We start from the raw sequence: 22,018 nt of genomic DNA, 5'->3' as shown, positions 1-22,018 counted from the left end.
GGTGGTCAGCGAAGATAGATCCAGGAGAATCTGGCTGGTGGGTAGCAGGCCATCAGTTTTACACTAGGACCTGGTTTTCCTGTGAGGTGTGTTTTAACACACTAGGTCAGGCCACAGCCTCTCCATCTGGCTGGATGAGGCAGCAGCAACAGCCCCCAACACACCACATTAAGTACTCAGGTTTAAAGAGCCTCTGTTTTGTAAGCTTCGCAGTCACTAGGACTATAAACAGAATACTGGCTAATTATTGTTTAATTATTGCTTAAAAAACCAATTGGCACAATGCAATCACTGCATTAATTACCCCATACAGCATCTGCTTTCTTTTTTGAGGTCTTCCCCATTCCTCCCCAGCCCCACACCCCACTTTAATTGAAATTCAGCTTGCTGTAACACCTCCTTTCTCCTGGCCAACTGGATCTTTCCATTCACAAGAGGGAGAAGAACAAAACAGAGAAGGCCCTGGGGATTAGGGAGTTTTGACAGCTGTCCAAGAGGAGCGCTGAGATACGGGCCAAGTACCGAGGCAGGACAGAGACAAATGAGAGACAGAAGAGAGTCACAGAGGGAAAGATAGGGACACATCGCAATAGGAATGAACTGGACAAAGAGTCACAGCGACAGGCAGAGATGTTTAAAGGGGCGCTGAAAAGGGGAAAAAGGAAGAGAAAAGCTAAAAAAGAAAGGAACTAAGGAGAGTTGGTGAGGAAATGCGAAAGGCTCGGGAGGTGAAGGAGACTGGAGAGAGCCTGTCGGGAAGGAGAGGGGAAAAGTCCAGCCTCTAGGGACGGATCAGCCCAGCTTGGGGGACACGCAGCTTGGGGGGGCGGGCCCTCACACACCTGGGAAAAGGGTGGGGTGGAGGAGGCGGCCGCCGGGCCCGGAGCCCGGACCGCGCGAGGGGCGAGGCTGAGCGCGCAGGGCTGGGGCGCCAGAGCCCCCACGGCGAGCCCGGCGTGCGCCTGGTGGCCCGGGACTCGCCCGGCGGCCCCGCCCCCTCCCCGGCCGCCTCCTTCGCCGGCGCTTTTCCTGCGGGGCTCAGGAAGCCGGCCTAGCACAGCAGCGAACAATAGCTCGGGGCCCGGGCTTGGCTCCCGGAGAGGCCGGCGTGGGGAGGCGGGGGAGGGAGGCGTCCGCGCCGCCGGGGGGCCGCGGTGAGCCCCCGGCCCGGGCCGGAGCTTTAGTTGAGCTCGGCGCTGCCCGGGTCATTGTTGGCTGGGACGGAGGAGCGGGAGCCGGGGGAGGAGTTGCGAGGCGGCGGCGGCGGCGGCGGCGGCGGCGGCGGCGGCGGCGGAGGGAGCCAGAGGGGGAGCCAGAGAGCGAGCGAGGGAGGGAGGCTGAGAGCGAGCGGGCGGTCGAGCGAGGGAGGGAGGAGGTAGAGAGACAGGGAGGGTGGGAGGGAGGAGGAAAAATAAAGAGGAGAGCCTAGCAGGGCTGAACAATAGAGACAGGCAGACGGGCGAGGAGGAGAGCCAGCTGCCGCTGCTGAGGGAGAGCAGGCGCCCAGGCAGCTCGTACCCCGGCCCCGGCCAGACCGCAGGCGGCCAGCGCCCCCGGAGAAGGGGGACCATGGGGGAGCCGGCGGCAGGCGCCCCCAGCCCTCCGCGCGCCTCTGCCTGAGGGAGCCTCGGCGTCCTCTGCCCTAGCCCTGCCGCCCCGGCCGGCCGCCCGCCCTTGAAGCCCGGTGTCCTCCGGGTCTGCGGCCGCGGCCGCTGTGCCCCGCGCCCTCCGCCCACAGGGCGCCGAGCAGCCCTCGGCCCCAGGCTTCGCCGGCCCCCGGCTGCCCGCGGACGCCCTCCCCCAGTCATGAACCCCCCGGAGGGGGCAGCGGAGGAAGGAGGAGCCGCCGACTCGGACGTGGACGCCTTTTTCCGGACAGGTAAGCTGGGCAGGGCTCGGGGGGTTGGGGAGGGGGGCTGCTGCCCTGGATGCGGCGTCTTGGACAAGTTTGGGGAAGGAGGGCTGTTGCTGGCGTGTGCGTGTTGGGGGGCAGTCCCCCTCGTCGCCGGGGCTGGAGTGGCCGAGATTCTTGTTGTTATGGCAATGAGGGTTGCATTTTGGGGAGGGGTGGGGGCTGGGAGCTCGGCGCCCCTCGGCGTTCACCCCACTTGCGGGAGTCTGTGTTGGGGAGGCGAGAGGCGGTCCCCTCGGGCCGCCTTCTCCCGGAGCGCGGGGATGGGGCGATGTTGGATCACTTTGCAGTGCGCCGCTCCCGCTACCGGCGTCCCCCGCCCCTCCCTCGGCTCCCCCCCTCCCCCCAGCGCCTGTCAGCCCGGCTCCCGCCGCCCTGGGCCGGCACCCCTTCTCCGGCCGGCGGCCCCCGGCCCCGATGTGCAAAGAGGGACAGTGGGGACCGGGAGTCGCGCAGGCTGCAGACTGACAGTCGGGAGCGGGGCGGACCGAGGACTGTAGTGCCTGGTGCGTGTGGGGAGCCAGCGTCTCAGACTTGAGAGGCAGACCCGGCAGGGAGGGCGGTGGGCGCCTGGGACCTCCTCCTTGTCCTCCTCTTCTCCAGTTCTGGGAACGGAGGAGCTTTTCGTAAGAATCACTCATTCCTGGAAGTGTGAGTTAGCGTCCCCCTCACACACACCCACTGAATCTTTGCTTGCCTGTGGTATGTAGAGCACCGCCCTCCCCAGATCTGCCTTAACAGCTGTTTTCGGCCCCTGCCACCTCCCAGCCCCCAGGTCTATAGATCCTCCTGTTCCTTGGCTACACAGCCCCTTTCCCAGAGCAGAACCGACCACCCTCATCTGCCACCACCTGTGGCCCTGTTTCTCTGATGACCAGGGTTTCTCCATCTCCTCTTTACCTGTGGCTTCCACCAACTCTTTAGGTAGAGCTCCCCATCTTCCATGTCTGGAACCATGTGGTCTGGAATCTTTTTCCCAAAGAGTCCAGTAAGTTATGGGGACCCTGGGCATCTCCCCTCTTTCTGTAAATTGGATTGGAGGACGTGAACTGATGGGGTCAAAGAGCAGGTTGGCTTTGAAGATTCCCTGTGCACCCATCTGTTTCCTAACCTCATTGCCTTGCCCTGGAGGTCATCTGAGGGAAAGCGTGGGGTGCTTTTTTGGGGAGATTTGTGGCTTTAGAAGTCAAGACTTGGTCAGCCCATATGTTCATTTTCTAGTTGGTCTGAAGAGGAAAGAGCTGGAGGATAGGAGCTGATGCCAGGACCTGGAGAAAGCAGAGGGAGCCCCTGTTATCCTATCCTGCTTCTCAGGGCTCAGCCTTGCCTCCCTCCTTCCTTTTCCCCAGATGTGGATTCTAATATACACCTTCCCCATCCCCCCCTTTCTCTCTCTCTCACATACTCTCTCTCTCTCTCTCTCTCACACACACACACACACACACACACACACTCACTCATTCACTCACTCACTCACTCACTCACTCACACAGCCCAGGAACCAAAGCATGAATTCTAAAGAGGTGCCTGACCTGATAACCTTAGTTTATTACCTAGGGGAGAGGTTCTGGGGGCTAAGTGATACCTGGAAACATTCACCAGGACGTCTTCATTGACACCCCTACCATCCACCCTTTGCCTCCCATCTGGCACAAAACTCTGCCTTTTCTTAGCTCTGGGGAAAACTCTTGAAGTGTGAGCTTTCCCACCTTCCCTTTCTGGACCCACTTTTATCTTTTGGCATCCACTCCTCCTTCCCCTTTTCTACCATCCAAACACTAGATCCTGTCTATTCTCTGTCTCAGGCCCTTGGAGCAGATCTCAGTTTCTGGAGGCTTGCTAATTTCTGACAAATGAATTCACACAGTGTTAATGGTGTTAATGGCCTATAATGGTCCAATGTGTTACTTTTCCCAGGGCCTTTCAAAACACAACATGGGGCTTGCATTGTCTAGCCCTGGCTCAAATCACAGAGTAAATAGCAGACTGGGTCCGTCTCCTGTGGAATCCTGTTGGGGATATTCTTCCTCCTCAGGCAGCCTTGTTGAGGGGGGCCTAGGTCTGAGGTGCACTTTGAATCAGAGAAGGGTGAAATCTTCAATGCATAAGGCTGGAAATGACTGACGACCTGTAACAAGTTGTAAGAGGGGGTGCAGACTGTTTGTGGTAGGGTCTAGGACCACCACCCACCCTGAGTGGTCCTCTGTGCTCTGCTTCCTGATCTTATCCCCTTCCAGTCTCTAGCCTGGGCTTTTGCTGGGGATTCTTAAACCTGGAAAAGGCCATATTTCTTAACCGTCTCCTTCTGAGTCCCCATCTTTATGGAACATAGCACTACACCTGGTAGGCTGGACAGATTATAAATTTATTTAGTTGAACAATTGAAAAAGCTTCAAACACATTTTCAAAGTCCCTAGTGCCAGGGTTACCCCCTACTTTCTGGTGGATAATTTTGCATACACAAAGACCAGACTGGCAATTGCTTTGTCAAAACTCTGGCATACTGTGCCTCTCATTAGGCATGTTTCGAATAACTCTGTCATTTTGGTTCTTTACTTGTCCTCTTCTGATTATTTTGGTATTTCAGTTCTTTTGACATTCCCCAAATCCTACATCCATACATGTACACGGACAGAAAGAAACACACATGCACACCCCCTGCCCCCACCATTATTCTTATAGACTGGTGTATTCTGTGTCGTCTTTCTGGGAATTCTCTGATCCAAGCCTGGGAGAGTGTGTCACAATAATTTTATTGATCATGGTTATGAGGCAGAGGAGGGGAAATATGGGAACTCAGAACTGGGAATAGAAATCAATTGGAATAGAAAACCAACAAGGGCTTTTCAGCTTCTACTAGGACCCTTCTGCTGTCCAGGGTGCTATGGGATACAAAAGAAATATTGGTTTCTACCCTCCAGGAGTTTTTAAAAGAAGATTGACAATTACTGCTCAATTAGAGATTAATTACTTGCTGAACATTATGGTGCTATAAGATAAAAAGTTGGCAGAACTACAGAGGAGTGGAACTGAGGGTAGCCCTTGAAGGGGAGATGGAGGGTGGGAAGAGGATCATGGGCAAAAGCTCAGGGAGGTTGAGGCATTGACATTGAGAAGACTGGGAAGACTGAGTAGAAGGTGTAGGGTAGGGAGGAATGGGAAACAGGGTTGGGTAAGTAGGGCAAGGCCAGATAGGGAGAATCTTGGGAGCCCAAGAGAGGAGATTGGATTTGATTCAGGACTGATAGGGAGTCACTTTAGGCTCCTGAGCAAGGGCATGTCCTGAAGAAAGTGGTATTTGGAAAGGTTAATCTGGGGGTCATATGATAGATGAAGTGGAAAGAGAGAGAAAGGATCCAAATGCAAAAGTGATCTGGAACTGAGGGAGAGGGGCTTGGTCTGGGTTGGTGGCAGAAAGGATGGGGACTCAGAGACCACTCTGAGAGACATTGTCAAAGGCAGAAATGTGGGTATTTGTTGACAAACTAGTTGTAGGGGGGAAAGAAAATTAAGCCCTCGAGAAAATGGGAGTAGCTGGGTTAAAAGCGTAGAGGACCAACAGTGTCCTGACTGAAGCACTCTGGTTGAGGACAGGAGCTGGTTTTGCAGGGCGGAGAATGCTGTTAGCTTTGGATGTGGAAAATTAGAGGTGACTGAGGAGCATCCAGGTGGAGTTGGTTTGTGGGAGATATGGGACTCCAGACAGGAGCACAGGTGGGAGGTTAGGGCTGGCATTGTGGCCTTGGAAGCCTCCTGAATCAAGGCTCGCTGCAGCTGAAGCTTTGTGAATGCATCAGCCCTCAGAGGGAGGGGATGGAGGGAAGAGGAGAGGGCTAAAGTTAGAATTTGGGGGAGAAACCCTTGTTTAGGAAGTGGCAGCAAAGGAGACTTGATCCTGGAGACCCCAGGGAGTCAGCGTGGGTTCTGATGTGATGACAGGCTGCAGACAGGTTGAATAAGAGGAGTGCTGGGTAAGTGTCACTGGATGTGATAAAAAGAAAGCCACTATGAGCTCTTGAGAGCACAGTATTAGAAGAGGCATTCAGAGTAGGGATTTGGGGTGGTGGGTAGGAATCAATTACTTGCAGAGTTTACCAGTGAAAGGAAAAAGAGTTTGGGTGCTAGTCAGATGGCATGTTAGTACCAAGAAAAGGGGTTTTCATTTTTTGGTCGGAGAGTCAGAACAGGTTTGGATGTGGAAGGGAGAGAGATTGTGGGCAGGAAGAACTGAAGATGCTTGGTTGATTTTTGAGTTAGATACCTGAAGAGGTGAGACAAGAGGAGGTTCCCAAGCGAAAGTAAAATCTTGACTTTGGTGAGCAGAGGAGAAACCTCCTTCTATAAGACTCAAAGGAAGAAAATTCAGAGGATAAATTTAATGAGATTGATGTGGAAATATCTTTTTTCTGTTGAGCTTTGGTTTGTGAGTCCAGACATTTTTAACTGGACTGTTTGCTGTTACTTGGACTTTGGTCAGCCTCAAACTCAACTCTGTCTTTCCAAGTCCCTAAACTAGCTTCTCCTCTTGTCTTCCTTAATCCTGTAAGTGGCGCCTTCCCTTTCCTAGTCATGATATTTAGCACCTTGCTATGGTCTCTGAGGAACCTCACTCTTCTAACAAACTCTATTGTCTTTCACAGTGAGCCCATGCTGTTCACCCTCAGGGCCTCTGCCCTAGGCCAGGAGACCCATTATGGTGCTCATAGACTCACTAGCCTTTATTCTTGGCCCTTGGAATCTGCTCTCTCACCCCCACTCCAATTGGCATCTGCAGGCAGATTGCATTTCCTAAAGGAGATTGAACTACTTTCGTCACACCTGGTTTATGAACCTACAGTGACTTTCTGGTGCCTTCAGGGTGAAGTCTGTCCTTCACACCTCAGAGCCAGCCTGCTCTTCTCACCGTCCAAGGGCACTTTGACTCATGTTCCCTTTGAATCATCCACCCCTTCACCCCTACTCTACAAATGCAACTTATTCTTCAAGACTTTAACACCACATTCTTCTGGAAGCTTTCATAGCTCACAAGACCAACTCTCTCCTCTGAATTCCTTAAACACTCACTTGTCTATACTCATTGTCTCACTTCATCAGAGGTGTTGTATTGTTTTTATCCTTTTCGTACAATGAAGTGATTTGTTCTTTAAAAGATCTTTTAAAAAGCTTGTGATTCACCAAAATCAAACCAAAACAAACCGTCTCCCCCCTGTATAGATAAGGCAAACACAGCAAAATATAAGCAGTTGCTGAATTTAGGTGGTGATATATTGGTATTCAGTGTACAACTCTTTAGACTTTTCTCTCAGACAAAAACCCCATCCCACCTAGACACAGAACTGGACATTGTCAGGTCCAGATCTGACTTGGAATAACAACCTATGTTGGTGTGCAGTTTTTTGAGTAAATATCACCACCCTGTCTGGGCATTGCCAGGCACCTAAAAGGGGTAGAGTCTTTTACCTCCTGCGCTCTCTTTTGCAGCAAAGGAAAACATCTCTTTTTGATGTTGCGTTTGATGCTCCAGAATGTAAACATAACACTTAATTCAGTATTTACCATTCCTTCTTGATTCTCCTCCACTTACACCCATCATGATTTGGGCTTTTGGTCACGCCATTTCCCAAGAACTTTTGATGGAGTATTGAGAGGACTTTGTTGTTCTGAAGAGGGAAGGCTATTTCTACATTAATATATTTTAGAACATATCAACAACATTTAGGTACACCTCCATAATATTTGGGGAGCTTTGCTTTATCCTTGTGCCACCAATCATCAATAACTCAATTATTGGCACATTCTGTCCAATTGTATTTGATAATCCCTTGGGGATGGAAGAGGTGTTGGAATAAACTGAAGCTATAGAAAGAAATTAGGTGAGAAGTGACAAAAAATATTCCTGACTGTCGGTGTCAATAAAACACTAGAACAGGTGAACTAGAGGTCCTTTTTAGACGTTGGAGAATGAACACTTTTACTTTTCCAAGTTCTTTCTGGTTCTGGAACTTGGTAGTTTACTTCTGGAGTTGGGCAGTATGGTATAGTCTAGTGGTTCTCAACGGGAGGCAGTTTTGTCCTCCAAGAAACATTTGGCAATGTCTGGAGACATTTTTGGGGGTTGTCAACTCAGGGAGGGGGTTGTACTGGCATCTAGTGGGTAGAGGTCTAGGGTGCTGCTAAACATGTTATAATGCACAGGACAGGAATTCTTCAGCCTCCAAATGTCAGTGGTGCTGAGGCTGAGAAACCCTGGTTATAGCCAGAAGACCATGGGCTTTGGATCAGATAGGCTCAGCACTAACCAGGGGCAGAATCTTGGGTAAATTATATAATCTATGTCATCCTCAGTCTTCTGCAAAATGGGACCAAGGATGCTTGTTTCACAGGTTGAGAGGATTAAATAGGAAAAACGTGTAAAAAGCATCTAGTGGTTTCTGACCCACATTAGGAGCACAAGAAATACTAGCTGTTCCTGTTGTTTTTATTATTAAGTGAATGTGATGGCACAGAGGCTGAGGGAATCTCCAGAAGGGGTACTGTGCAGGGTTTTTGACACGGGGTGGGAGGGGTGCTGGAGAGGCGTCACGATGGTGTGCAGGAGCCTGGGTGGAATCAGAAGGCTAGGGTCTGGGCCTCAGCTCTTTTTCATTCATTAATTTAATCATTTGACAAATATTTATCGAGTTCCTAGTGCAGCCATGTACTGTGCTCTGGGAGTGTATAAAATCATTGCAAGAAAGAATATAGAGCAGGAAGGAAAATGAATATAATTACAATACCCCCTCAGGGAGCACTTGAATTTAAGGGGTGGGAAAGGGAGAAAAAGCCTGTGAAAGAGGCCAAAAAGGTCAGGCAAGAGAGCAGGAGGTGAACCCTCCCCTTTGCTCTCTACTTATCTGCATGACATGGGCAAGTGAGTAACATCTGTGTAAGATGAGGGTGATGCGCCCCACCACCCAGTTTCCTTATAGGGCTGTTGAGAGACTCAAATAAGATACCGTGTGTGAAAGGTCTTTATAAGTTGTACAATTCTATCCAAATATGTGTAGATAGTTCCTTCCAAATCAATCATTCTATTACTCTAAGTACCACCTCTGACAAGTATTATCTTATTTAATCTGACCTTCATGGGACATTTTTCAATCCTTCTCAATTTGGTTTCCCAAGGGGACTGGATGGGGCACCCTCCTTACAAGAAATCAGGGCACTCCTGTTCTCTCCTCCTCCACAAAAGTATATAAATGCCAGTTCCCCAGACCCTGGCCCACATGGCCCCATGCCATCTGGAGGAGCCCAGCGAGAATGGGGTTCTTGCTTCCACTGAGCCTCAGGTGGGTGCAATGAATCAGTCCCTTCCCACTCCTCCTCTGTCTGCGTGCAGTTCAGACTCCTCCTGCCACGCCTTTGAGTGTGAATGACTGGCAGCAAAATAACTAGGAAATGATTGACAGCCACAGGGCTGTTGGATCAATAGAGCTGCTTGAAATCGTGTCTGCTGAGGAGTGAGGGAACAGAAAGAATTAGCTGGGAGAACAGAGGAATTAATACAGGGAAGTAAAGAAGAAACTGTTGGAGAATTAGCTTCGTCTCTTCCCCTTCTGTCCCTTGGCATTATTAGAAGGGAGCTGGATATAAGCTAGAAAACACAGATATGAGGGATAAACAAGGAGAGTGAAAAGTGACAAATGAACTGTGTTCTCAAGGAAGTAGCTACTTCTCGAGCTGAGACCTGAAGGATGGGTAGGATTTGGATGGGGAAGACAGAAGGTATTGGAACAGTGTTAGAAAAAGGCACGACCATCCATGGCATATTTGGGGGCAGTAAGTGGTCCAGTTTGTGTGACTTAGAGGATTCAGGTGGAGGATCAATGGGAGATAAAAATCAGAAGGGGGTAGGGACCAAGTTGATTGACTGCTTCATTTATTAAACATTTATTGGACTCCTAGATAATCAAGGGTTTCAAATGGCAGGCCAAGGAGTTTGGTCTTTCTGCAGTTAGCTTTCAGGAGCCACTAAAAGTTTCTGAATGGGGTGGTGACATGATGAGGAAGATAAATCTGGCAGCCCTGCAGAGGGTCAGTTGGAATGGGGGAGGAACTGCTAGCCAGGGTTGGATTGGGAGACCACTGTGATAGGTTAGGAGGGCCTGAACTTGAGATGGCACAGTGGAAATGGGGAGGAGGGGATGGATATGAGGGAGCTCGTGGATGTAGCGTCTATAGGACTTGGTAACTTGGATGTAGAGGTGTTAAGGAAGAGTCAGGACTCAAAGATTACTCCAACTCTTAGAGCTGGGTGACTGGGGAGGATGGAAGTACCTTAAATGAAAATTAGGAGTTAAGGAAGAAGAGGAGCAGCTGTGGGGAGGCAGGAGGAGAGGCAGGATTTGGGAATTTACTTTGGGACATGTTGCTTTTCAGGTGTCAGTGAAATAGCTTAGGGAGGTGTTGATTCAGTAGGCAGATAGCAGAGGGAGTCTGGAGCTTTGGAGGGAGGCCAGAGACTGAAATATAGATTTGGGAGATATCCGTAAGAAGTTGTGTCTGGAGCTATCAGAATAGATGAGATAATAAATGAAAAACATATAGAGACTTAAGGGCAGAGGGCCAAGGACAGAGCTGTAGACTCACGTGAAGGGCTGGAGGAGCACCAGGAGAGAGCAGGGCTTGGAAACAGTCTGGTCATCAATAGGGTCTAATGCTGCAGAGAGGTTGAGGGAGAGGGGGACGGAGCAAACCCTGTGGGTTCTGGAAACTGGAAGATCACTGGTAACCTTTGAAATAACAGTTTCATTGTGTATGGGAGGTGGAATTCAAATTTCAAGGGAAATGGGGAGTGACTGGATGGGGAGGAAGTGGTGGGAGTGCATATAGATGATTCTTTGGAAAGGTTTGGCTGTGAAGGGAAGGTTAAAAATAATAAGGTAGTTGGAGATGGGTAGCAGAGTTGAGGGGAGGATTTTTTTAGGTAGGGAAGATCTGTGAATACCTACGGGTGGGGAGGAGGGAGAAGGCAGGCTTGGGGAAGGGAATGAATATTTAGAAAAGAGGAGCAGTTGAAGGAAGAAGATCCTGGATGAGCCTGTAAGGGTGGATCTCCAGGTAGCTGGGGGGTGAGCCTTGGCCAGAGGAGGAGACTGGGGGAAGGCGGACTTCAGTAAAGTAGCAGGCTGGCCAGCAGTTCTGCTGAGGGCACAATGTGCTTGGTCAACAGCCCCAGCACAGAGAGCATCAGCTGGCTTGGAGACTCAGGGGCTTGTGGTCCTGTGCTTGGGGCGGATAGTTCAAGCTGAAGGCAGCTGTGAAATGGGTGAGCTGGGTTGGTGTGGCTCTAGAAGTCCCCTTGGACAGAGAAGCTAGAAAGCAAGGCTGGGAGGTCCCAAAATAGCAATCCTTTTAGAAGTGCTAGTGGCTTCCTTTTGCAGGCTGGGGTGGGATTTGCTTCAGGCTGTAGAGGGGTCTGCAGAATCACTTCCTACAGAGTGTGAGTCAGAAAGGCAAGTTGGGGGGTGGGGTGGAGGGTGAGTGAGGACAGGACAGAAGGAGGAGGGCTCAGACAAGAATGTGTAGGGGCAGCCTTCTGAGGAGGGGTCATGCCTGGCCATCGGGCACTGTCTCTGTGAGGGATGGACCTGTTCTTGAATTTTCGGTTTCCTTAATGCCTCTAGAGGTTCTAGAAGAAAGAGGAAGCAGACCAGGGGTCATGGAGGAGCCTTTTTCCCATTTTTCTCCATGAAGAGGAACCCTTCACACCAGAGGAAAGATGCCAATGAGCACACCCATTCCTTTGGCCCCAAAGTACTCCCTTCAGCTCTCATTTTAGGGGCAAACCCAAGAACTGTCATCAAGTGAAGCATCTTATATGGCCCTCTAGGGGATGGAAGTAGGAATCCGGGGGCTCCTGTTACCAAAAGGTGGGCTGTGGGGGACTGGGTTTATATTTCCTAGAGCAGGAGGAGGTGGGAGTTTCCTTAGGTATGGCTCAGTTTCAGAATCATAGAGTCTTAGAACAGGAACTTACTAGCTGTGTGACCTTGTGCAAGGTACAGCCTCTCTGAGCTTCAGTTTCCTCATGAGTAAAATGGGTAAAAAAAAAATCTTACCTATCAGGATCACTTGATTTGGTAGTTATAGATTGTGATAGTTATATTCATATTGTAAATAGTAATAGAAATGTGATGATATTACTAGTAATAGAATATGACTATATATAATATTAGTAGTAAAACTATATTGTATATATTATATATATGATCATATTACTAGTTAGATTTTCCAAATCATGAAAATTATGCTTCAGTAGCTTGCTTCCTCCTCTCCACTCCCCTCCCCTGCGATACCCTCCCCATCTTTCCTCCCTCCCTTCCTCCTTCCCTTGCTTCCTTCCTTCTTTCCTCCCTTTCTCCCTTCCTTGTGCATAGTTAGGTAGGGATGTGATTTTTAAGCTTGCAGTTACAGTTATTCCAGGGTATGGCAGACAGGGTCTGGGAATGTGCCTCCACCGCTTGCCTTTTACACTCTTACCCTGCAGCCTGGGGACAATGGACATCTATGGGGAATGGGGGTGGGGAAACACAATGTTCAGTTGGCAGCTGGACAGTGGGCCTAGAGGGAGACCCAGGAGACTGGCAGATGGTTAATTGGATGTGACAAAAGGGGACTGGGGGAGGGGTCTGGGGCTCCTGGGGGATTCCTGTCTCTGACTTCTTATTCTCCTGGAAAGGAGATTGTGGGGAGAGGGAGGAGTATCTCTAGGAGCAGTTAGGGGAAAAGATTGGCAGGACTCCATGTTGGGTCTGTGGCCATGGAAGGACAGAATGCCATTGGGAGTGATGTCACAGCTTTAATTTGTAGGGTGGGTGCAAGATGTTGTCTCTTCTCTGTATCCCAGTCCACTGGCACATAACAGGCTCAAATACTTGGATATAAATAGAATGCTTAACCAACTATTGGAACAGTATAATTTTCTAGTCATTCTTCATGGTCCTAGCCATTGAGTTTTGACAGCTAAATATCATGATTACTTTTGATGAGAACTGGACAAAGACTGATCAATTTCAGCGAACACTAGATTTAAGTGAGTGGATCTCTTCATTCATGCTTGCATTCATTCATTCAAGTATCAGACACCAGCTGTGAACCTAATAAGTGCCAGGCACTGGGGCTACACCAGCAAGTTAGAAATCATCTTTCCCACATGGAGAGTAACAGTCTGGTGGGGTTGCCTGACACACAAACAAAGGATTGCATGCTGTACATTGAGAACATAATGAAAGATCAACAACCTCACCTGCATGCGTGTGGCGAGGATTCACTGAAGAGGGGATGCTTATGCTGAAATAGATGAGGAGGTGATGAAAACGAGAATAGACCACTGTTGAAGAGGTTTGGTAATAAAAGTAAGGAGACTAATACGATGGTAGTTGAAGGGGTATTTTGGGAGTACTGGTACTCTTCTGTTTCTTGATGATAGGTGAGATCTGTTTGTGCACTTTCAGTGAGTTGTAGACTTATGTGCAATTTTATGCATGCAAGTTATACTTCAATAAAAATTTTTTAAAGGTTATCAGGTCCAATGAAGTTTTGTTTTGTTTTTTAAAGAGAGAGAAAAATCTTTGAATGTTTGCAAAAATCATGGGAGGAAGTAGTGGTAGACACTGAAGGTGATAGAAGGTGGTATGTGTGGGGGTGGGGTACCAGAATGGGCACCAGCTTCTTCAAAAGTCAGCAAAGGATGAGAATTCCCAGGCGAAGAGGTTATCTCTGGGTTGGAGGGGTACTTCTTCCTCTGTGGCTATGGGAAAAGACCAGGTGGTTTTCAGGTCACGTGTATAGGTCAGATGGTAGAGCCCTTATTAAGCTCATTAAGAAAACTGACCTCAGTCTTCTCTGGGATTGGGAACCAAGGTCATCTGAAGGACTGAGGGGTGCTGAGATCCTGCGAAGAGAGGAGACGGATTGGATCCATTCTCTGGAGAATGAGTGAGAATTGCATTAAAGAATGATCTGTCTAGTTGAGTTCAGAGTGGGCTAGGTGTTCAGACTTCTGCATCTTGCTCAGCCCTGGAGCCTCTGGAGTAGAGGTGAAAACAGAGGATTCTTGAGTCCTTATTTGGTGACTTGGATGAGAGGTCCAAGGTGGAGGTGAGTTGTGCACCAGACTTGTTTGGACACTAGTCTCTTACCAGAACTTTACTCAACATTGATGACTCCAAGACATTTTGGAAGCCCTACCTTGGAAAGTGGTCATGTCTGGTTTCCCCAGGTAGGCTGTACCTTTTGCTTTGGAATTGTCTGTCTTCTTCTCAACACTGAATTTAGTGCCTTGCAGATTCTTGCTTGATTAGTATTTGTTGCCGTGACATTTTTTTTTTAGAGAGCTATTTATTGGTGTGTAGGTCATTGGGAGTTTTATAATTAAACATTATGCTAAGGAAATGAACCTTTTTTTTTTTTTTTGTGGACAGGCAGTTCTACCTTAAACAAAAAGACCTATGAAATCAATATTTACTGTGAAATATAGCGAAAAACTCTTGTTTATTCTGGATTAATTAGAGGGGATCCCTTTTATTGCTTGTTTACAAATATTCCATAGGCACTGGAAAACTAAAGAAGCACCCTTCTTTTGCAAAAATCCACAGAGGGAAGTTCAAACATTCAAATGGACAAACTAATCAATATTGACCGAGTGTCTGCAATGTGCCCAGTGTTATGCCAGATACTAAGGGGGCTGCTAAAGGTGGATAACAAATGGTCCTTGTTCCTGAAGAGTTTATGGTCTTGTTGGGTTAGGGGGAGACTGGTATAGGAAAAAATGGCTAATTGGAAGTCAATCAGAAAGGGAATTTCACTCATTCATTGATTCATTTAATATGTGTTTACTGTCTATAAGCTAAAAGATAATTTAAGTAACTGGTAAATAAGGTTTCATTTAGAGAGATTTGATTTTCTTATACATCATAGAACATTTATTTAGACATTTAGACTTTTTCCTAAATGAAACCATTTTCCCCAATTAATTTAAATGTATGTTATATCAGTATACACGTTATCTATTGAGCAACTGAGTCATTCATAAGCCAGTACCCTTTACATGGGGTAACGTAAGAAGACAGAGGATTTGTTGCTTGTCTGGAGGGGTAAAGGCATTGACACTTACTGTTGTAAGAAATAGTTACACAAAATGAAAGTACAGGATCTATGGTTAAAAGTGAATGCTCTTTCTCCCTCCTTTTCCCTGATGTTAAGATAAATTCAATGGACGTATGTACTTGTTACATATACAAATATGTGTTTATACAAATGCATAGATTTCTTTAATATTTTAACAAAAAAGAGAATTATGCTATACCTGTTATTCTGCAATTTGTTTTTATCACTTTATAATCATGGACATTTTTCCACGTCAGTGCATATGTTCTACCTCATTTGTTTGGAGAGTTGTGTTACATTCTGTTGTGTGGATGTGCCACATTTTATTTAACCATTCTCCTAATGATGGACATTTATAAACCAGCTTTTCTGAGGACCAGTGTTTGTTCTGGGACATTATTTGGTCCAAAGAGTAGCAAGAATGGTCACCCATTATTTGATCGTTTTCAAAGGTGACTGTGAGACAGTCATAGGATCAAGGTGTTTCTTCTGCTTTTATCCTCAGGAGGGAGGGAGAACAGCCAGTCCTGTTCTCTGGAGGCTAATTTTCTGTGCAATGTTTACAGACGCTTTTATTAATGACATTTAAATAAATGGTAGAGGCCATTCTTGGCTTTTTTTGCTGTATGCCTTTAAGTGACTTAGGAGCCAGATTTGCAGTCACAATTAGACAAAAAAAGCCACATGTGTTTTGTGGGTTTGAGTGAAAGTTAATTCCAATACCACAGGTATGGAAGTGCTTTAGGTTGTGTGTGCAAAAGCCATAGTCTGTGTTTGGCTAGAAGAATTCAACGATGTGATTTGGGAGACCTCGGTTTCCAATTCTGCCCACCACTAATTATCTCTGTGACTTGGCTAAGCCAGTTAAAATGTCTGTTTTTACAGATGGAACCTGTCTTTCCTCATCTGAAGAAAGAGGTAAACATACTTGCCCTGCCATACATCATAGGAGTAGTATGAGATAAAGTGAGATAATAGAAGGAAAATGCTTTGGACAAATAAAATTGCTGACTCAATGAAAAGGGTTTTTGTTTGCTGCCTTTCTCTGGGGTCTCCCTTAGTTTTGAGTGTGGTTGAAAGCTGAGCTAGGGTACTCGGATGGGAGTGACAGCCGTACCGCGTTTGAGGCTGTACATTTTTTCATGTCTGGTAGGAAATTGGTAGCACTAGAGATGGAGTGAAACGTTTCATGATATGTTCCATTTGCTTTTGGAAAAGCGATGTGTGTGAGAGTGGAAGAGTGGTTCATCTAACTGCCCAGAATAGCTGTGTGTTTCTCTCTGATGGGTTGTCACACTGCAGCTCAGTTGCACACTCTTTATCATCCAGACGTGCAAAGAAAATGTAGCTTTTAAAATTTTCTAATGTGTAGCTAATCTCCCTCCAGCCCAACTTGGCTAGTTTATAGTATGTCATGTGTGTTTTTTTTTTTCTCCCCACTGATTGGTCTTTTTGGATGACTGTTTCTTTCAGGTAAATTTCTCATTCACTGCAATTTTCTTCTGTTTTCCCACTTCTCTGGGTCTGGGTGTGTAGAGGTGCACCTGTGAACTTGTGGTGATAGTGGCGGGGGCAGGGGGAGAGGGGTGCTTGGAGCCATGGCATGATGGTTGGATTCCCCTGATCTTTGCTTCATGGGGGCTGGTCTGGTCTGATCTGATCCCTGTACTAGTGTCTTGCTTTCTGGGGTATTGTGCTGATACCCAGCACTAACATTCATGTCTTGACTATTTGCCTGTGGGGTCAAAGTACCTGCGCATGGCAGCCTCCTAGTCCTGACCCCAGGCCTCTGCCTAGTCAGTGGCTCTCTAAGCATCTCTGAGTACCATCATCAGGGGATGAAGAAATATATAGATCCCCAGCTTACTCAGTGCCAACTATGAAAAGACAGAACCTCTATGCCTGGCTTGCCTAACTAGATACCCACTTGGCCAGTGCTGTGTTTTCATCCCGTCACCTCCACACCATGTGGATCAGGATATGGGACTGAATGGCAGCTGTTGACATAGAGGCCTGCGGCCTCCTCAGGAGTGGCCTTAGGGTTCTCAGGTGCTTTCACACCTATTGAGATGTTATATTCTAAAGCTGCCCCCTTCACCCCAAACCCTGGTTGGGCCTTGAGGTGGTAGATAGGAGGAAGCTGGGACCCTGGTGTCCCATCACCTAGACTGGATTTTTGCCACATTCTCCTGATGCTTGAGGGAGAGGGCTTCTCCTCTTGTAGCAAGGATCTCCATAATGTGGCATCTTGAGTACTCTTTACCTTTGGTTTAGAATGATCTCTGTGGTCAAATACACCCATTTTGGAGCTTGATGTGTTGATTCCCCCACCTCAAGAATGTGTTGAGAATTCAAGCTGCACACTAAAAAAATTCCTATCCAGGATGTCAACAGCTGAACGTGGACGCTTTCTCTTTGCTTGCTGCTAAAACTATCCTGATCTTCCCTGAGGCAGGTAGATGCTTCTGACAGAGTAAGGGGGAGGTTAAATGTATGTAAGGACACGCAAGAGAGAAAAATACATTGTATTTTTAAACAGTGTTATCCTAGTTAAAACAATAATTTTGGGTAAAAAAGGTTTAGAAATGGGGCTTCTAAGACTGCCTTCATTGGGATTCTGTCTACATACATGTATGCATTTATGTGCATGTAAGCATGCGAGAGTGCGGCATTGTTGATTCTTCCAGCAAGCATTTGGTGAGCACTTCTTACATCCCATGCACTGTGGTCCAGAGGGGAACATGGCGCAGTCTCTGTCTTAAAGGAGCTCCCAGCTTTAGGAGGGCGATGGGTGGTGATGGATTACTTACAGAGCTGCACTGCTGACGCCTGCGTTTCTGTCTGGTGAATATGACTAATGTTTGAGTTAGGGGCCTCTAATGGGTCTGGGTTCCCTCTTACCTTGCTAGGATCTGCTTTCCAAGTCTCTTCAGCCTCCTAAAATGACCAGTTCTAGTCAGTTTTGCTTTTTCCAAATAAAGCTAATTCCTTTAACATCAGCCTAGGTTTTCACGAACATGTATTCTATAGAAAGGATGTGTTAAATAAGATCAATTGAAATAGATAATAAAAAAACAGAAAAATGAAGTCCAGCTTAGGGCTATTGCTCTGCTTCTTTTGTGGTGGAACTGTTTATTTGCTGTTATTATTATTTTTTTATTTTTTTTTAAATTTTTTATTTTTTTAATGCTATTCTTGTCTGCTTACATTCTTTTTATGTATGTATGTATGTATGGCTGTGTTGGGTCTTCGTTTCTGTGCGAGGGCCTTCTCTAGTTGTGGCAAACGGGGGCCACTCTTCATCGTGGTGCGTGGGCCTCTCACTATCGCGGCCTCTCTTGTTGCGGAGCACAGGCTCCAGACGTGCAGGCCCAGCACTTGTGGCTCACGGGCCGAGCTGCTCCGCGGCATGCGGGATCTTCCCAGACCAGGGCTCAAACCCGCGTCCCCTGCATTGGCAGGCAGACTCCCAACCACTGCGCCACCAGGGAAGCCCTGCTGTTTTTTTTTTTTTTTAAAGGAATTCCTTTATTTTTATTATTTATTTATTTATTTATTTTTAGCTGTGTTGGGTCTTCGTTTCTGTGCAAGGGCTTTCTCTAGTTGCGGCAAGCGGGGGCCACTCTTCATCGCGGTGCGCAGGCCTCTCACCATTGCGGCCTCTCTTGTTGCGGAGCACAGGCTCCAAACGCGCAGGCTCAGCAGTTGTGGCTCACGGGCCCAGTCGCTCCGCGGCATGTGGGATCCTCCCAGACCAGGGCTCGAACATGCGTCCCCTGCATTGGCAGGCAGACTCCCAACCACTGCCTGCTGTTATTTTTAACCAAAATTCTTCCACTTCTTCTTTTTTTTTTTTTTTTAAATTGAAACACCTGATCCTTGGGTCATTTGCATTCTTAATTAACTTATTTATTTATTTTTGGCTGTGTTGGGTCTTCGTTTCTGTGCGAGGGCTTTCTCTAGTTGCGGCAAGCGGGGGCCACTCTTCATCGCAGTGTGCGGGCCTCTCACTATCGCGGCCTCTCTTGTTGTGGAGCACAGGCTCCAGATGCGCAGGCTCAGTAGTTGTGGCTCACGGGCCCAGTTGCTCCGCGGCATGTGGGATCTTCCCAGACCAGGGCTCGAACCCGTGTCCCCTGAATTGGCAGGGGGATTCTCAACCACTGCGCCACCAGGGAAGCCCTCTTTTTTTTTTTTTAAATAAATTTATTTATTTATTTTTGGCTGCGTTGTGTCTTCATTGCTGCACGCAGGCTTTCTCTAGTTGCGGTGAACGGGGGCTGCTCTTCATTGCGGTGTGCGGGTTTCTCATTGTGGTGGCTTCTCTTGTTGCGGAACATGGGCTCTAGGCGCACAGGCTTCAGTAGTTATGGCATGTGGGCTCAGTAGTTGTGGCGCACGGGCTTAGTTGCTCCACGGCATGTGGGATCTTCCTGGACCACGGCTCGAACCCATGTCCCCTGCATTGGCAGGCGGATTCTTAACCACTGCGCCACCAGGGAAGTCCTCTTCCACTTCTTTTACACAGGAAGACTTCTGTGTTTTACATACTGTTCTCACTCCAGGGCTCTGGGACTCAAGTAGCCCTAGTAGCTATGAGCAGTGTTTCTCATTTGACCAGGGAAAATGAGAACCCTGCTCCCTGTGAAGGTGGCAGAAACTGGGAGACTGGCAAACCAGGTGGGCCAGGAAAGTACAGAAGAAAACCAAAGAAGCAGGCAAATGATGGTGCCAGCTGGTTGGGTTCAAGTGGAAAGAGCGGGGCGCTGGGCATGAGGAGCACAGTTTTCTGATTGATGAGGTTGGTAAACCCCTTTCCCTCTCTTAGACAATGAGGGAGGTGAGCTAGGTAGTCTCAAATGTATCATCCATCTTCAACATTCTGAGCTAACTGGACAACAGTAAAGCCAGCAGGGATAGAAACCCCGTGGTAAGTGGTCTCAGGACCTTTATGCTGTGGTTGGTTCTCTGAAGACTTTCCATCCTTCTGAGGCCTTTGGTCTGAGCAGCTGTAGTCAGCTTGGTCAGACCCCTGGTGCCAGAGCTCATAGGTGACCCCACATCCTTGCTTGGTGATCAAGGGCTCTTAATTCCCTTGAGGAGAATCATCCTGATGGTCAGCAGTAGCGTCAAACTATTTTGGCCCTTAGAACCTTTTGAAAGAAGGGCCAGGTTTCTGGGACTTCTGGGTCTGTGTTGAAAAGCCTACACTTCTCAGCCTGTTCCTTTTGGACCCCAAGTCTGTCATTAGGGATGTGTCTAAACACCCTAGAGAATGCCCTCACCAGGGCTCCATCAGAGCTGCTCTACCAGTTCTCTCAAGGCATGAGGACTAATTTAATGATCTTCCTGCCAGCTCATGTTCTTGACCTTTTCTTCTTTTGAGTCACCTAGAGAAGATGGTGAAAGCAATCCAAAATCTTCATTTCCTAGGACATGTGCAAACCCAGCCCAACCACATCATCTCAAGAGGAGGCACTGGGTAATTGAACTGCTGTCTTGGCTTTCTTCTACATTTCCTTCTACCCAGAACTCCATCTCCTTTCCCTCACATTCTTTACACCTTCAGAGAACTCATATTTTGACAGAGGGAAACAAATTAGTTTTTTTTAAAGTACATCGAAACATTCCAAGTATATAATATGACTACACTAGTAGAATCCAGGGACATAAACAGGGCAGTGGTGAAGCCTATTTTGGCAGGTGTGGTGGTGGTCATAGAGTAGGAGATGCTTGAATGGCATTTGGAAGATGCGCTCATTATCCAGAGTGACAGGGTCGGGAGGAAATTCCTGGCAAAGGGAGAAGGGTGGGCAAAGGCAGAGGGTTGTGTGAGATTATGGGGGATTAGAGGTTGTGGGTGCTTTCACCAAGCCTGGCATCACAGGGATCACATTGGAATCATAGGAATATTTCACAAGCTACTCTAGCTTTCTACTTTAAAGGGGTTTAGCACTGCTCTATTCTTCAACCTCTTAAAACATTTTGAATACAAAACATAAACAAAGTGATGGAAGCCTGGACAATTATATACCCAGACGTCTTTTCCCATGAGGATGGTGAGTGTGCATGCCTGTGTGCATATATGTGCAATGTGCATGTGTGTGGTGTTGCTCATGCTTTGGATACAAATGTGTGTGCTTCTTCCATCATACTGGGTTCTTGACACAGTATCATTTTTCAGCATTAAAATTCCTGTCACCTCCCAGAAGTGCTCCTTTTAGGATCCATTTCTGCTTGGCTTGGTGTGCACAAACATTCCAGTGGGATTGATTGCTTGTGTCAAATTAATTCTTTTTCCTTCCCAGGGAGAGTGTCTGACATGTGCAAAATGGGGAAATCCCTAGGCCTCTAGCCAAATGTAAGCTCAGATAGACGAGTAAAGTCAGGTTTGGGTCAAGAATTGGTCTAGGGAACCCACAGAGCCTGCACCTGGATACTTAAGCTACCCTTCCCAGCATGTTTTGTGACTGTTCCTAGGCAACAGGAAAACTTGGGACTGGGTAGAGATGGCTGCATACAAGAGGCTTGGGTCTTTTCAGCATTAGCTGTGGTACCATTTCCTCTTCTATGACCCATCTTCCTATTACTGCTTTATTTAAAAGGTTGCAGAAGCCTCTGGAAACAAATGGAGAACATGCTATCATTCTCCACCCAACTGTGTTGAAGCATCAGAGAGCTCTGGGATAGTTTTCTTTTCCGCCTCAGCCCTGATGCTTCCCTGCAGGCTTTGGTGGATCCTCATAATGTACCTCTCAGGCCTTTCATAACAGGTAGCCCGTGGATTCATGGTGCCCACACAGCCAGCCTTACCACATTGTGCCTGAGTCCAGACACCAGACCAGGGACCTTCAGACTATCTTTCCCACAGTTGGAACCATTGATTTACTGACCTGTGAACAGCAGGGTGGTTTAGACTGTACTGTCCACCGATGAACTAATTAGTATCTTGGCAGT

At 47.7% G+C, this 22,018-nt stretch overlaps 1 protein-coding gene across 1 annotated transcript in view; it reads left to right on the top strand.

Moving 5' to 3' along the window:
- Window positions 1-1,413: 1,413 nt before the first annotated feature.
- KALRN (kalirin RhoGEF kinase) overlaps window positions 1,414-22,018 on the top strand; it is a 655,634-nt gene continuing 635,029 nt past the window's right edge. Inside the window, exon 1 of the mRNA XM_036850143.1 lies at window positions 1,414-1,879. Within this exon, the coding sequence (XP_036706038.1) occupies window positions 1,807-1,879 (73 nt within the window). The 5' untranslated portion in view covers window positions 1,414-1,806. The remainder of the gene's footprint in view (window positions 1,880-22,018) is intronic.

The sequence above is a fragment of the Balaenoptera musculus genome, chromosome 4 (assembly GCF_009873245.2).
Source record: "Balaenoptera musculus isolate JJ_BM4_2016_0621 chromosome 4, mBalMus1.pri.v3, whole genome shotgun sequence".
In the NCBI taxonomy this organism is placed as follows: domain Eukaryota; kingdom Metazoa; phylum Chordata; class Mammalia; order Artiodactyla; family Balaenopteridae; genus Balaenoptera; species Balaenoptera musculus.
The sequence above is the reverse complement of the archived record's forward strand: the minus strand, read 5'-3'. Positions and strand labels throughout refer to the sequence as shown.